This window comes from Salmo trutta, chromosome 38, assembly GCF_901001165.1.
Source record: "Salmo trutta chromosome 38, fSalTru1.1, whole genome shotgun sequence".
In the NCBI taxonomy this organism is placed as follows: Eukaryota; Metazoa; Chordata; class Actinopteri; order Salmoniformes; family Salmonidae; genus Salmo; species Salmo trutta.
The window spans coordinates 34,053,689-34,069,419 of NC_042994.1; the positions used below are offsets into that span (position 1 = coordinate 34,053,689).

Below are 15,731 nucleotides of genomic sequence, written 5' to 3' on the forward strand. Positions count from 1 at the left end.
TAAAAGCCGGTTCTCTGTGTTGGAAAGGTGTGGGTCGTACCCCAACAAGAGAATGGTGTGGGTCGTACCCCAACAACAGAACGGTGTGGGTCGTACCCCAACAACAGAACGGTGTGGGTCGTACCCCAACAACAGAACGGTGTGGGTCGTACCCCAACAACAGAACGGTGTGGGTCGTATCCCAACAACAGAACAGTGTGGGTCGTACCCCAACAACAGAAAGGTGTGGGTCATATCCCGACAACATAATGGTTTGGGTCGTACCCCAACAACAGAACGGTGTGGGTCGTACCCCAACAACAGAACGGTGTGGGTCGTACCCCACATTCAGAATGGTGTGGGTCACATCCCAACAACAGAATGGTGTGGGTTGTACCCCAACAACAGAATGGTGTGGGTCGTATCCCAACAACAGAATGGTGTGGACGTACCCCAACAACAGAATGGTGTGGGTCGTATCCCAACAACAGAATGGTGTGGGTCGTATCCCAACAACAGAACGGTGTGGGTCGTACCCCAACAACAGAATGGTGTGGGTCGTATCCCAACAACAGAATGGTGTGGGTCGTACCCCAACAACAGAATGGTGTGGGTCGTATCCCAGCAACAGAACGGTGTGGGTCGTACCCCAACAACAGAATGGTGTGGGTCGTACCCCAAGAACAGAATGGTGTGGGTCGTACCCCAACAACAGAATGGCCAGCTCATCCTCCGCAGGGAGATAACATGTTCTATGAGGAAATAGTATTTTTTTTAAAACAGTCTGTTTGAGATACAAGTATAGGATGTCTCAACACTATTTCGATGAGTTAACAGAATATTAAAGTTTTTTTTTAAAGTTAATAAGATTTTCCACGGGACAGTTACTTTTAAAATAACGTTATTAACCGGTTACCATACTTTTAAAATAACGGTTCTGTTCCAGAACTGTAGAGATCACTTTCTTTCCCGGTTCGGTTTCTGTTTCTTCATTTTTTTTGTTCTTACGCGGTTTTCTGTTCTGTTTTCTGAACTGGTTCCAACTCCTGGGGTTAAAACTGTGTGTGTTTTCTCATGCCTTTTCAGGTTCACTAATTGGGTAAAATCCTTTCCACACTGCGGACAATGGAAAGACTTCTCTCCTGTGTGTATTTTCTCATGCCTTTTCAGGTTCCCTATCTGGGTAAAACCCTTTCCACATTGGGAGCATTGGAAAGGTTTCTCTCTTGTGTGTGTTCTTTTATGGTCCTTCAGATTCCCTAACCGTGTAAAACCCTTTCCACACTGGGTGCATTGGAAAGGCTTCTTTCCTGTGTGTAATTTTTCATGTTTTGTTAGGTTCCCTAACTTGGTAAAATTCTTTCCACACAGAGAGCAATGGTAAGCTGTCTCCCATGTGTGTATCCTTTCATGCTCCTTCAAGCTCCCTAACCTTTTAAAACTATTTCCACACTTGGAACATTGGAAAGGCTTCTCTCCTGTGTGTGTTCTCTCATGCTTTTTCAGGTTCCCTAACCACGTAAAATTCTTTCCACACTGGGAACATTGGAATGGCTTCTCTCCTGTGTGTACTCTTTTATGATCCTTCAGGTTCCCTAACCGTGTAAAACCCTTCCCACACTGGGAGCATTGGAAAGGTTTCTCTCCTGTGTGTAATTGTTTATGTTTTTTTAGGTTCCCTAACTTGGTAAAATTCTTTCCACACAGAGAGCAATGGTAAGATCTCTCCCCTGTGTGTGCCCTTTCATGCACCTTCAAGCTCCCTAACTGCGTAAAACTCTTTCCACAGTGGGAGCATTGGAACGGCTTTTCTCCTGTGTGTGTTCTCTCATGCTTTTTCAGGCTCCCTAACAGGGTAAAACCCTTTCCACACTGGGAACATTGGAAACGTTTCTCTCCTGAGTGTACTAATTTATGTTCGTTCAGGCTCCGTAACCTTGTAAAACTCTTCCCACACTGGGAGCATTGGAAAGGCTTTTCCCCTGTGTGTATTCTTTTATGGTCCTTCAGATTCCCTAACCGTGTAAAACCCTTCCCACACTGGGAGCATTGGAAAGGCTTCTCTCCTGTGTGTAATTCTGTATGTTTTATCAGGTTCCTTAACTTGGTAAAATCCTTTCCACACAGGGAGCAATGGTAAGATGTCTCCCCTGTGTGTATCCTTTCATGCTCCTTCAAGCTCCCTAACTGTGTAAAACCCTTCCCACACTGGGAGCATTGGAACGGTTTCTCTCCTGTGTGTGTTCTCTCATGCTTTTTCAGGTTCCCTAACCACCTAAAGCCCTTTTCACACCGGGAGCATTGGAAAGGCTTCTCTCCTGTGTGTATTATTTTATGTTCTTTCAAGCTCCCTAACCGTGTGAAACTCTTTCCACATTGGGAGCATTGGAACGGTTTCTCTCCTGTGTGTATTCTCTCATGCCTTTTCAGGTTCGCTAACCGTGTAAAACTCTTCCCACATTGGGAACATTGTGAAGTCTTCTTTCCTGTGTCTGTTCTATCGTGCCTTTTCAGGTTCCATAACCACTTAAAACTCTTTTTACACTGGGACCAGTGGTGTCGTCTCGCTGGTTTGGGCGTCTCTGGGTCTGGTTCCGCTGAAGGACTCTTCCTGCCGTCAGAGTGAGAGTCTGGTATCTCTCCTGCCAAAGACAAACAGAGTATTTGGTTAAACAGAGAGACCTAAATGAAATTTCCACATGATAAAACAGTCTTCCTATGAGGTTAAATCTAGACTAGATCCCTCATTATAAAACAGTACATTTGGATCGTGGATACTGATTGGTTAATAGCCGTTAGATATTCATGATGATCCCTGGGTAATGCCTGTTAACAATTGTATTTGAATTATCCCTATACATCCACTGTCCCACAGCCAAGCCAGGCAATTTATAAACTAATCTTCACTGTCCCACAGCCCTGCCAGGCAATTTATAAACTAATCTCCACTGTCCCACAGCCCTGCCAGGCAATTTATAAATTAATCTCCACTGTCCCACAGCCCTGCCAGGCAATTTATAAACTAATCTCCACTGGACAAAATAATCTAGACATTATTACCCCCCGTGCATCTAGTCCAGCATACCATCAATATCAATTACAACCTGTTTTACCATCAATATCAATTACAACCTGTTTTACCGTCAATATCAATTACAACCTGTTTTACCATCAATATCAATTACAACCTGTTTTACCATCAATATCAATTACAACCTGTTTTACCATCAATTACAACCTGTTTTACCATCAATATCAATTACAACCTGTTTTACCATCAATTACAACCTGTTTTACCGTCAATATCAATTACAACCTGTTTTACCATCAATTACAACCTGTTTTACCATCAATATCAATTACAACCTGTTTTACCATCAATATCAATTACAACCTGTTTTACCATCAATATCAATTACAACCTGTTTTACGTCAATATCAATTACAACCTGTTTTACCATCAATATCAATTACAACCTGTTTTACCATCAATATCAATTACAACCTGTTTTACCATCAATATCAATTACAACCTGTTTTACTATCAATATCAATTACAACCTGTTTTACCATCAATATCAATTACAACCTGTTTTACCATCAATTACAACCTGTTTTACCATCAATATCAATTACAACCTGTTTTACCATCAATATCAATTACAACCTGTTTTACCATCAATTACAACCTGTTTTACCATCAATATCAATTACAACCTGTTTTACCATCAATATCAATTACAACCTGTTTTACCATCAATATCAATTACAACCTGTTTTACCATCAATATCAATTACAACTTGTTTTACCATCAATTACAACCTGTTTTACCATCAATTACAACCTGTTTTACCATCAACATCAATTACAACCTGTTTTACCATCAATATCAATTACAACCTGTTTTACCATCAATTACAACCTGTTTTACCATCAATATCAATTACAACCTGTTTTACCATCAACATCAATTACAACCTGTTTTACCATCAATATCAATTACAACCTGTTTTACCATCAATATCATCAGTGTAGATGAAGGGGAGGAGACGGGTTAAAGAAGGATTTTTAGGCCTTGAGACAACCGAGACATGGATTGTGTATGTATGTCATTCAGAATGTGAATAGGCAAGACTAAATACTTAAGTGTCTTTGAACAGGGTATGGTAGTAGGCACAAAGCACACTGGTTCGTGTCAAGAACTGCAACGCTGCAGGGTTTTTAAAAACTCAACAGTTTCCTGTGTTTATCAAGAATGGTCCACCACCCAAAAGGACATCCAGACAAATTTGACACACCTGTGGGAAGCGGGGCAGCAACCCTGTGGAACGCTTTCGACACCTTGTAGAGTCCATGCCCCGATATACAGCGCCTTCAGAAAGTATTCAGACCCCGAGACTTTTTTCCACATTTTGTTACGTTACAGCCTTATTCTAAAATTGATTAAATAAATACAAATCCATAGCAATCTAAACACAATACCCCATAATGACAAAGCAAAAACAGGTTTTTAGACATTTTTGCAAATTTATTACAAATAAAAAACAGAAATACCTTTTTACATAAGTATTCAGACCCTTTGCTACGATACTTCGAAATTGAACTCAGGTGCATCCAGTTTCCATTGATCATCCTTGAGATGTTTCTACAACTAGATTGGAGTCCACATGTGGTAAATTCAATTGATTGGACCTGATTTGGAAGGCACACACCTAGGGTTGCCCATTTTGGGGAATATTCAGAGGTGGAAACTTTCCGTGGGAATATATGGGAATTAACGGGAATATATGCAAATGTATATTAATACAGTGGCTTGCGAAAGTACTCACCCCCCTTGGCACTTTTCCTATTTTGTTGCCTTACAACCTGGATTTAAAATATATTTTGGGGGGTTTGTATCATTTGATTTACACAACATGCCTACCACTTTGAAGCAAAATATTTTTTATTTTCAAACAAACAAGAAATAACACAAAAAACTGAAAACTTGAACTTGCATAACTATTCACCCTCCCAAAGTCAACACTTTGTAGAGCCACCATTTGCAGCAATTACAGCTGCAAGTCTCTTGGGGTATGTCTCTATAAGCTTGGCACATCTAACCACTGGGATTTTTGCCCATTCTTCAAGGCAAAACTGCTCCAGCTCCTTGAAGTTGGATGGGTTCCGCTGGTGTACAGCAATCTTTAAGTTATACCACAAATTCTCAAGTGGTTTGAGGTCTGGGATTTGACTAGGTCATTCCAAGACATTTAAATGATTCCCCTTAAACCACTCAAGTGTTGCTTTAGCAGTATGCTTAGGGTCATTGTCCTGCTGGAAGGTGAACTTCCGTCCCAGTCTCAAATCTCTGGAAGACTGAAACAGGTTTCCCACAATAATTTCCCTGTATTTAGCGCCATCCATTATTCCTTAAATTCTGACCAGTTTCCCAGTCCCTGCCGATGAAAAACATCTCCACAGCATGATGCTGCCACCACCATGCTTCACTGTGGGGATGTTGTTCTCGGGGTGATGAGAGGTGTTGGGTTTGCGGCATACATAGCGTTTTCCTTGATGGCCAAAAAGCCCAATTTTAGTCTCATCTGAACAGAGTACCTTTTTCCATATGTTTGGGGAGGCTCCCACATGTCTTTTGGCGAAACACCAAACGTGTTTGCTTATTTTTTTCTTTTAGCAATGGCTTTTTCTGGCCACTCCTCCATAAAGCCCAGCTCTGTGGAGTGTACGGCTTAAAGTGATCCTATGGACAGATACTCCAATGTTCGCTGTGGAGCTTTGCAGCTCCTTCAGGGTTATCTTTGGTCTCTTTGTTGCCTCTCTGATTAATGCCCTCCTTGCCTGGTCTGTGAGTTTTGGTGGGCAGCCCTCTCTTGGCAGGTTTGTTGTGGTGCCATACTCTTTCCATTTTTTAATAATGGATTTAATGGTGCTCCGTGGGATGTTCAAAGTTTTGTATATTTTTTTTAACCCAACCCTGATCTGTACTTCTCCACAACTTTGTCCCTGACCTGTTTGGAGAGCTCCTTGGTCTTCATAGTGCTGCTTGCTTGGTGGTACCCCTTGCTTAGTGGTGTTGCAGACTCTGGGCCCTTTCAGAACAGGTGTATATACACTGAGATCATGTGACACTTAGATCGCACACAGGTGGACTTTATTTAACTAATTATGTGACTTCTGAAGGTAATTGGTTGCACCAGATCTTATTTAGGGGCTTCATAGCAAAGGGGGTGAATACATATACACACACCACTTTTTATTTTTTATAATTTTAAATAAGTTATTTTTTTTCATTTCACTTCACCAATTTGGACTATTTTGTGTTTATGTCCATTACATGAAATCCACATAGAAATCCATTTAAATTACAGGTTGTAATGCAACTAAATAGGAAAAACGCCAAGGGGGATGAATACTTTTGCAAGGCGCTGTACTATTTAAAATGTAGATGTTTTTTTGCATTGGATATATTTACCATATCATACGGAGACAGAAACATAAACTTTTACCTTTATCATAAGTACTGTAGACATAATTGCAAATTATTAAATCCTTCCAATAGAAATAAAAAAACAATTTAGTTATGAATTGAACTTTAATTAAATTAGTTGACTCTTCACATGGGATGATTTCACTGAACAACAGAAGAAAGGGAATATTGAATGATCCCCAATGATCCATCGCATCTCCCAAAAAACCCATTTTCAACAATGATCTAGAAACTAAAGCTTTGGTTGTCTTCCTCTCAGGCTTCCATGTCTTCTCCCTGGACCTCCTCAATGTCCACCTACTGAACATCAGACTCTGAAGGCCTCATCTTCACTCTCACTTTCCAACCTTGTTGAGGATGGCTCGTTGTCAGGCTCAAAAAGCCTCTAATTTGCCCGGATGGCCACCAATTTTTCGACCATTGTATTGGTATTTGGTGTGTGTGTTCCCAAACAAGGACCAGTTGAGCTCTGAGGCGGCTGATGTTGGTGGGATTTGGAGGATGATGGAGGCAACAGGGGAAAGAGCCTCAGATCCACAAAGTCCCTTCCACCAGGTGGCTGATGAGATCTGTTGGCACGACTGCCATATTGCATCTCCATCCCAAAGCCCTTGCTTGGAAGTGTACTTCGCCAGACTGCCAAGAACCTTGCCCTCATCCAGGCCAAGGTGGCGAGACACGGTATTGATGACACCATAGGCCTTGTTGATCTCTGCACCAGACAGCAGGCTCTTGCCAGCATACCTGGGGTCCAACATGTACACTGCGGCGTGTATGGGATTCAGGCAGAAGTCTTCACGCTTTCTGATGTATTTCAGAACTGCAGTTTCCTCTGCTTGGATCAACAGTGAAGTGGGCAGTGGGCAGTACGGATTTCTTCTCTTACATCTGCAAGCAGAGTCTGAACATCAGACCGGATGGCGTTGTCTCCCTCAATCTGTGCAATGGCTACTGCTATAGGTTTCAGGAGTTTCAGGCTGCTTACCACTCTCTCCCAAAATACATCATCCAGGAGGATCCTCTTGATGGGGCTGTCCATGTCGGCAGACTGTGATATGGCCATTTCTTGGAGAGACTTCTCCCCTCCAGGAGACTGTCAAACATGATGACAACACCACCTCAACAGGTGTTGCTGGGCAGCTTCAATGTGGTGCTCTTATTCTTCTCACTTTGCTTGGTGAGGTAGATTGCTGCTATAACTTGATGACCCTTCACATACCTAACCACTTCCTTGGCTCTCTTGTAGAGTGTATCCATTGTTTTCAGTGCCATGATGTCCTTAAGGAGCTGATTCAATGCATCAGCAGCACAGCCAATGGGTGTGATGTGAGGGTAAGACTCCTCCACTTTAGACCAAGCAGCCTTCATGTTCGCAGCATCGTCCGTCACCAGTGCAAATACCTTCTGTGATCCAAGGTCATTGACGACTTGCCTTCAGCTCATCTGCAATGTAGAAACCGGTGTGTCTGTTGTCCCTTGTGTCTGTGCTCTTGTAGAATACTGGTTGAGGGGTGGAGATGACGTAGTTAATTATTGCTTGCCTACGAACATTCGACCACCCATCAGAGATGATTGCAATACAGTCTGCTTTCTCTATGATTTGCTTGACCTTCACTTGAACTCTGATTTGGTGCAGTATTTGCAGATGTACACAGCTTTTCCTTCTACATTAGCTGCAGTGAAATGTCTCCACACATCAGATGGGGCCCGTGCCATTTTCCTGGAAAGATGAAGACAAAAATGAGTAAAAAAAACAACAAATACAATTCCATGTACAGATAAATAGTTAAGCAGTTAGATTAAACAACTCCTTCGTAAGATAAATGTTGTAAAATGAAACATGTATGGAAACAGGTGAATTAACACTCCTCAGTTAGCAGGCTCAAGCAAGCTAAAACCCACATGGTAGCAAAAACTAACTAGCAGAAAGTTAAAAAAATGATTTAAACACATTTTGCTGTAGGCTACTATTTACTAGTTAACAAAAAATTATGTATGTCCTATAAAATATATTCACCCCACCCAGTATAGTAATCAAAACTTACCAGAAAGCATGTAGTCCTTGGCTCAGACAGTGTAGTAGTGTGGGCTCAATAGCATCTCATTAGTGTGCAAGATCTTGAGAATCCGCTGTACATGTGATGGTAGAATGCACTGTGCATGCAGAGGGTTGCAGTTCCATTGAATTGGGGATAAATTAACCAAAATATGCCACAAGACCTAGAATTGCCTTATGTGTATCCCACAAAAAAGGTTCACTTGTTATAAGCTAACTTTTTCTTTTAATGAATTTAAGCAAAATTCCCGGGCTTAACTTACCGGAGAATATCCAGAAATGTACCGGAAAGTTTCAGACCTTTTGCAACCCTACACACACTTGTCTATACAAAATCCCACAGTCGACAGTGCATGTCAGAGCAAAAACCAAGCCATGAGGTCAAAGCAATTGTCCGTAGAGCTCCGAGACAGGATTCTGGTGGAAGCATCATGCTGTGGGGATGTTTTTCAGCAGCAGGGACTGGGAGACTAGTCAGGATCGAGGGAAATATGAAAAGAGCAAAGTACAGAGATATCCTTGATGAAAACCTACTCCAGAGCACTCAGGACCTCAGAATGGGGTGAAGACTCACCTTCCAACAGGTCAACAACCCTAAGCACACAGTCAAGACAGTGCAAGAGTGGCTTCGGGACAAGTCTCTGAATGTCCTTGAGTGGCCCAGCCAGAGCCCGGACTTGAACCCGATCGAACATCTCTGGAGAGACCTGAAAATAGCTGTGCAGCGACACTCCCCATCCAACCTGACAGAGCTTGAGAGGCTCTGCAAAGTAGAATGGGAGAAACTCCCCAAATACAGGTGTACCAAGCTTGTAGCGTCATACCCAAGAAGACTCGAGGCTGTAATCGCTGCCAAAGGTGTTTCAACAAAGTACTGAGTAAAGGGTCTGAATACTTTATGGAAATGTGACATTAACGTTTTTTATTTTAATAGATTTGGAAAAATTGTCATTATGGGGTATTGTGTGTTGATTGATGAGGGGAATTTTTTTTAAATCAATTTTAGAATAAGGCTGTAACATAACAAAATGTGGAAAACGTCAAGGGGTCTGAATACTTATCCGTACTGAATATATACAGTACCAATCAAACGTTTGGACACACCATTATATGTTTCATACAGTGACAAGGGTTTTGCCACCAAGTACTAAGTCATGTTTTGCAGAGGGGGGTCAAATACTTATTTCCCTCATTAAAATGCAAATCAATTTATAACATTTTTGACATGCGTTTTTCTGGATTTTTTGTTGTTGTTATTCTGTCTCTCACTGTTCATATAAACCTACAATTAAAATTATAGATTGATCATTTCTTTGTCAGTGGCAAACGTACAAAATCAGCAGGGGATCAAATACTTTTTTCCCTCACTGTAGTTTTGATGTCTTCACTACTATTATTCTACAATGTAGAAAATAGTAAAAAATAAAGAAAAACCCTTGAATGAGCAGGTGTGTCCAAACGTTTGATTGGTCCTGTATATATCCTGTGTGTCTCTAGGAAGGGAATCTGTCTGGGTGTCCTAAAGTTCGCAGCGCCCTAAAAAATAGTCTGTCCTCGGTTGCAACATTCACTACCGAGTTCCAAACTGCCTCTGGAAACAACGTCTCTTGTCCATCTGTCGGCCCGATCAAAACGCAACGCAATCTACAACGGTCATAGAAGGATGAATAAAATACATTTACTCAATAAAATAAAAGTTCATGACGTACATGTTGTTCATCTTTAAAACAATTAAAAAATATAAATATATAACTGTTTTATGAAGAAAGAAGACAGTCAAACCCATGTTATTGTGAAACTCTCCACGTCATCCTTAAGAACAGCCCTTAGTGTGTTAGAACATTACAGAACATTCCAGAACATTCCTCTTAGTAGTGTGTTAGAACATTAACAGAACATTCCAGAACATTAACAGATCATTCCAGAACATTCCAGATCACTCCTCTTAGTAGTGTGTTAGAACATTAACAGATCATTCCAGAACATTCCAGAACATTAACAGAACATTCCAGATCTCTCCTTGTCTTGATTCTGTCCTCTTCATCATTTGAAATCAGACATGAGATGGCTGTAATATATGATATGGTATCATAGATGTTTAAAATCAGGTCAGTCTGCCTGAAAATTATAACTGAACAACTATGGACCTAAACACTTTTTGATATTTAATCATGTTTTTTTTTTAAATAATAACTTTTATCTCATGTAATATTGAGCAAAAGCACTACAGAAAGAGATATTCAGAGACGTTTCAAAATAAATAAAAGCATTTGATCCATTAACGTTTTGTTGACTCTTTGTAGCTTTTTCAATTCCTACAGTACAGAAACAACATATCCAAGACAATAATGTCCTTTTAAAATCACACATTAGTTCAACAACTGCAGTTTGTCCCCCTGTTAAGAGAGTACTCACTGAATTTACTGGTGTTAATCAGATCAATGTCCCTGTTTTATTAGATAGTACTCACTGTATTTACTGGTGTTAATCAGATCAATGTCCCTGTTTTATTAGATAGTACTCACTGTATTTACTGGTGTTAATCAGATCAATGTCCCTGTTTTATTAGATAGTACTCACTGTATTTACTGGTGTTAATCAGATCAATGTCCCTGTTTTATTAGATAGTACTCACTGTATTTACATGTGTTAATCAGATCAATGCCCCTGTTTTATAAGATAGTACTCACTGTATTTACTGGTGTTAATCAGATCAATGCCCCTGTTTTATTAGATAGTACTCACTGTATTTACTGGTGTTAATCAGATCAATGTCCCTGTTTTATTAGATAGTACTCACTGTATTTACTGGTGTTAATCAGATCAATGTCCCTGTTTTATTAGATAGTACTCACTGTATTTACTGGTGTTAATCAGATCAATGTCCCTGTTTTATTAGATAGTACTCACTGTATTTACTGGTGTTAATCAGATCAATGTCCCTGTTTTATTAGATAGTACTCACTGTATTTACTGGTGTTAATCAGATCAATGTCCCTGTTTTATTAGATAGTACTCACTGTATTTACAGGTGTTAATCAGATCAATGCCCCTGTTTTATAAGATAGTACTCACTGTATTTACTGGTGTTAATCAGATCAATGCCCCTGTTTTATTAGATAGTACTCACTGTATTTACTGGTGTTAATCAGATCAATGTCCCTGTTTTATTAGATAGTACTCACTGTATTTACTGGTGTTAATCAGATCAATGTCCCTGTTTTATTAGGTAGTACTCACTGTATTTACTGGTGTTAATCAGATCAATGTCCCTGTTTTATAAGATAGTACTCACTGTATTTACTGGTGTTAATCAGATCTCCAGTCTTCTGTGCTTCTTCGTCCTCCTCTAATGTGACAGTAATCTCCCCCTCTTCATCCTTCTCTTCAAAAATGTCTTCCTCCTCTTTCACTGTGACAGTCATGTCCCCTTCCTCCTCCTTCATTACAAAAACGTCTTCCTCCTCTTTCACTGTGACAGTCATGTCCCCTTCCTCCTCCTTCTCTTCAAAAACGTCTCCCTCTTCTTTCACTGTGACAGTCATATCATCCTCTTCCTTTATGCCAAAACCTGCACCTTCCTCTTCTTTCACGGTAGTCAACATCCTCCTCCTCTTTCACTCTGAAAGCGTCTTTCTCGTATTCTTCTTTCACTGTAACAGCCTCCTGTTCCCTTCTCCTCTTTCACGAAACCTTCTTTCTCCGTCCAGCTGAGCTCTTCTTTAGCAGCTGGGAGAGTAGCTTAGTGAGTTTATGTTCGGGGGATGTTAGCTAGCTAGCTAGTTAGCGTTAGCCAAGTCCTACTGCTAAGTTAACCAGCTAGCTAGATGTCTAAAAACGTAAATATTACATTAAATGGGGGTGATGACCAAAAAAAATACTAATGTTTAAAACACAGTGGCTTATATATACGTCGAAAACTTCTAAAGAGCTCCAATATTTCGGCTATGTTAGCTAGTAAGCTACCGAGGTGGCTGGCTAACTGTTCTTGTTATTGTTGAAGACTCGTTCCGTCCACTAGATTATACGTCACACCGGTAGCGTCGCCTGAATGACGCACATCGCTATCTGCTGCCTGGAGTGGGGTTAACGCAGTTCAGAGAAGTTGTATTTTATTTCGATAACATTTTTTTATTTTACATTTATTTTATTAAATAATATTAATGTATTGAGACGTACAAAGGAAAGCGCGTGTTTGATTGATTGGTTCCTGATTTGTAATGAGTGGGATGATAGTGCAAAGCAAACCAAACTACATCCCCAGTCCCTGGTATATCATCAGACTGTACAAACCTAACTACATCCCCAGTCCCTGGTATATCATCAGACTGTAAAAACCTAACTACATCCCCAGTCCCTGGTATATCATCAGACTGCATACAAACCTAACTACATCCCCAGTCCCTGGTATATCATCAGACTGTACAAACCTAACTACATCCCCAGTCCCTGGTATATCATCAGACTGTACAAACCTAACTACATCCCCAGTCCCTGGTATATCACCAGACTGTAAAAACCTAACTACATCCCCAGTCCCTGGTATATCACCAGACTGCATACAAACCTAACTACATCCCCAGTCCCTGGTATATCACCAGACTGTAAAAACCTAACTACATCCCCAGTCCCTGGTATATCATCAGACTGTAAAAACCTAACTACATCCCCAGTCCCTGGTATATCACCAGACTGCATACAAACCTAACTGCATCCCCAGTCCCTGGTATATCATCAGACTGCATACAAACCTAACTGCATGTCCAGTCCCTGGTATATCATCAGACTGCATACAAACCCAACTACATCCCCAGTCCCTGGTATATCATCAGACTGTACAAACCTAACTACATCCCCAGTCCCTGGTATATCATCAGACTGTACAAACCTAACTACATCCCCAGTCCCTGGTATATCATCAGACTGTACAAACCTAACTACATCCCCAGTCCCTGGTATATCATCAGACTGTACAAACCTAACTACATCCCCAGTCCCTGGTATATCATCAGACTGTACAAACCTAACTACATCCCCAGTCCCTGGTATATCATCAGACTGTACAAACCTAACTACATCCCCAGTCCCTGGTATATCATCAGACTGCATACAAACCTAACTGCATGTCCAGTCCCTGGTATATCATCAGACTGCATACAAACCCTAACTACATCCCCAGTCCCTGGTATATCATCAGACTGTACAAACCTAACTACATCCCCAGTCCCTGGTATATCATCAGACTGTACAAACCTAACTACATCCCCAGTCCCTGGTATATCTTCAGACTGTACAAACCTAACTACATCCCCAGTCCCTGGTATATCATCAGACTGTACAAACCTAACTACATCCCCAGTCCCTGGTATATCATCAGACTGTACAAACCCAACTACATCCCCAGTCCCTGGTATATACAGTTGGGGCGGCAGGGTAGCCTAGTGGTTAGAGCGTTGGACTAGTAACCGAAAGGCTGCAAAATCGAATCCCCCGAGCTGACAAGGTAAAAAAAATCTGTCGTTCTGCCCCTAGAACAAGGCAGTTAACCCACTGTTCCTAGACCGTCAGTGAAAATAAGAATTTGTTCATAACCGACTTGCCTAGTTAAATAAAGGTTTAAGAAAAAAACAAATATATATATATATATAATAATATCATCACACTGCACACAAGTTATACTATACCCCAATAATTATATTTTCTGTTGTAATGAAAGGAACTCCTTTGATCAATGAAACAGTGTTCTAGAATGTTTCGAGAAGATTAAAGAACTGTTGTTGTGATGAAGCTCCGCCTCGAATGGGGTCCTGTTCTCCTCTGATAGGCTATCAGACCTGTTGGCCACTCCCATAGCAACAGGTAGTTACAGGTTGTGTTTGTTGCAAACTGGTATCATGAAATACACGCACCAGAAATTACTGATGTTGTGGTTCATTAGGGAAAACCCGACATTAGGGTAAGCATTGTTGGGTCGTTGAATCAATCAGACCACGGCCGTTTCAAGCTTATCAAAAATTTGTAAAAAAATATTTATGTTATTTCAGAATATTTAGGCAAGTACAGTGAGGGGAAAAAAGTATTTGATCCCCTGCTGATTTTGTACGTTTGCCCACTGACAAATCAAATCAAATTTATTTATATAGCCCTTCTTACATCAGCTGATATCTCAAAGTGCTGTTACAGAAACCCAGCCTAAAACCCCAAACAGCAAGCAATACAGGTGTAGAAGCACGAAGAAATGATCAGTCTAATTTTAATGGTACGTTTATTTGAACAGTGAGAGACAGAATAACAACAACAAAAATCCAGAAAAACGCATGTCTAAAATGTTATAAATTGATTTGCATTTTAATGAGGGAAATGTAAGCTGGCAATAGACATTGATCTTTACAGTAAAACCTTTACAGTAAAACCTTTACAGTAAACACCTCAGAGGATATGAGCTCTCCTACACACACACACACACACACACACACACACACACACACACACACACACACACACACACACACACACACGCTCTTCAATATTTAAATTGTATTATTTCATGAATTAAAGGAAAAAGATTCCGGAGAGTAACAAAGTTACTCTGGTCATTTACAGTCCTGTAAGTACTATCCATTTAATGTGTCCCGGTTGTCGTAGGGATTAGACCAGAATGCAGCGGGAATGTGTTTTCTCATCTTCTTTTTATTAGGCAGAAAGAAGGAAAAACCAAAACAAACACGTATACAAAAACAACGACCAAACAGTTCTGTAAGGCCCTGTAACTGCCTGGAACTTAAAGTAAGTGCCCAGTATTTCCAGATTTCAATGAAATATGACCTATAAATATTTATATTTATTTAATTATTTATAGTTATTTCTAATATGAGTGAAATACTTTCCTTACAATCTTTTTTTATTATTAAGTAGGTTAATGGCGTGGGTCGTACCCCAACAACAGAATGGTGTGGGTCGTATCCCAACAACAGAATGGTGTGGGTCGTAGCCCAACAACAGAATGGTGTGGGTCGTACCCCAACAACAGAATGGTGTGGGTCGTACCCCAACAGAATGGTGTGGGCGTACCCCAACAACAGAATGGTGTGGGTCCTATCCCAACAACAGAATGGTGTGGGTCGTATCCCAACAACAGAATGGTGTGGGTCGTATCCCAACAACAGAATGGTGTGGGTCGTACCCCAACAACAGAATGCTGTGGG

The 15,731-nt window shown here is 40.6% G+C and overlaps 1 protein-coding gene across 1 annotated transcript; it reads right to left on the minus strand.

The window, feature by feature from the left end:
• Nucleotides 1-703: 703 nt before the first annotated feature.
• Nucleotides 704-14,377, minus strand: LOC115178623 (gastrula zinc finger protein XlCGF57.1-like). The gene is made up of 3 exons (XM_029739876.1): nucleotides 14,361-14,377; nucleotides 11,822-11,871; nucleotides 704-2,621 (listed from the first exon to the last, which is right to left on the minus strand). Exons 1-3 carry the CDS (start codon nucleotides 14,375-14,377, stop codon nucleotides 937-939), a joined length of 1,752 nt encoding a protein of 583 aa, XP_029595736.1. The 3' UTR covers nucleotides 704-936.
• Nucleotides 14,378-15,731: the final 1,354 nt, after the last annotated feature.